The sequence below is a fragment of the Parus major genome, unplaced genomic scaffold, assembly GCF_001522545.3.
Source record: "Parus major isolate Abel unplaced genomic scaffold, Parus_major1.1 Scaffold360, whole genome shotgun sequence".
In the NCBI taxonomy this organism is placed as follows: Eukaryota; Metazoa; Chordata; class Aves; order Passeriformes; family Paridae; genus Parus; species Parus major.
In genome coordinates this window covers 25461-26561 of record NW_015379291.1, presented here as the reverse complement: position 1 = coordinate 26561, position 1101 = coordinate 25461, and the positions used below count along the sequence as shown (strand labels likewise).

Here is a 1101-nt window from a genome sequence, read left to right as displayed (position 1 = left end):
TTTGGGGGTCCCAATCCCCTGTCCTGGGCCATGGGAAGGTGTTTGGGGGTCCCAATCCCCTGTCCTGGGCCATGGGAAGGTGTTTGGGGGTCCCAGCCCCCTGTCCTGGGCCATGGGAAGGTGTTTGGGGGTCCCAATCCCCTCTCCTGTGCCACAGGAGAAGCAGTTTGGGGGTCCTGCCCCCCTGCCCGGTGCCACAGCGGGGTCAGGACCGGTGGAGTTTTCCTGCTGGGATGTGCAGGGTGAGGGGTGGGAAAGGAGCCCCCCAGGGCACTGCCCGGCTCAGCCCCGCCGTGTCCCGCTGTCCCCTTGGTCCCCTTGGTCCCCTCTCACCTCGTCGGCGGCTCCGCTGCCCGGGAAGAAATTCCCGTCGTCGTGGCGGTGCAGGGAGATGTAGAGAACCTCGGGGTCCCTGTAGAAAATCTGCTGGGTCCCGTTGCCGTGGTGAACGTCCTGCAGGGAGGGAGTTGGGAGAGGATTCTGGCAGCTGTGGGGTGGCCCCAGAACCTCAGGGAGCCCAAAGCAGCCGGGTCTGGGTCCCCCAGCCCAGGAGCTGCTCCCACTCCCCCATCCCGACAGCACCAGGGGGTTCCAGGCACGTTCCCACAGGAGCTGGAGCAGGAATTGCCCCTGGGGATGTGCTGGGGCCGGGGGGACTCACCCAGTCCACGATGAGGATCTTGCTGAGCTTCCCCTTCTGCTGCAGCTGCCGGGCCGCAATGGCCACCGAGTTAAAGAAGCAGAATCCCCTGGGAAAGGGGTGGGAGTCACCTCTGGGGCCTGTCCTGAGGGAATCACCCCCAGGTGGCTCCAGGGGAATTATCTGGGGGTGGTTTGGAGCCACGGAGCTGCTCCTGGAGCTGCTTTTTGGGGAGGGGGCTTACATGGCCGTGGAAGGGTCCGCGTGGTGTCCGGGCGGCCGCACCACGGCAAAACCGTTCTGGGGACAGAGCAGAGGCCGGGGGTCAGAGCTGCCACCCCCAGGGTCACACACACCCCATGTCCCCAGAGTCACAGCCTGGGACCCCCAGCTGTGGGGGAACACAGCCCTGGGACCCCCAGCAATGGGGGAACACAGCCCTGGGACCCCCAGCAATGGGG

At 66.2% G+C, this 1101-nt stretch overlaps 1 protein-coding gene across 1 annotated transcript in view; it reads right to left on the bottom strand.

Moving 5' to 3' along the window:
• The window catches only part of LOC107198894 (histone deacetylase 7-like), a 26831-nt gene that overhangs the window by 3933 nt on the left and 21797 nt on the right, over positions 1 to 1101 (bottom strand). The window contains exons 11-13 of the mRNA XM_033511581.1: positions 885 to 940; positions 662 to 749; positions 293 to 453 (exon numbers count right to left, since the gene is read on the bottom strand). Coding sequence (XP_033367472.1) covers positions 293 to 453; positions 662 to 749; positions 885 to 940 — 305 coding nt within the window. The remainder of the gene's footprint in view (positions 1 to 292; positions 454 to 661; positions 750 to 884; positions 941 to 1101) is intronic.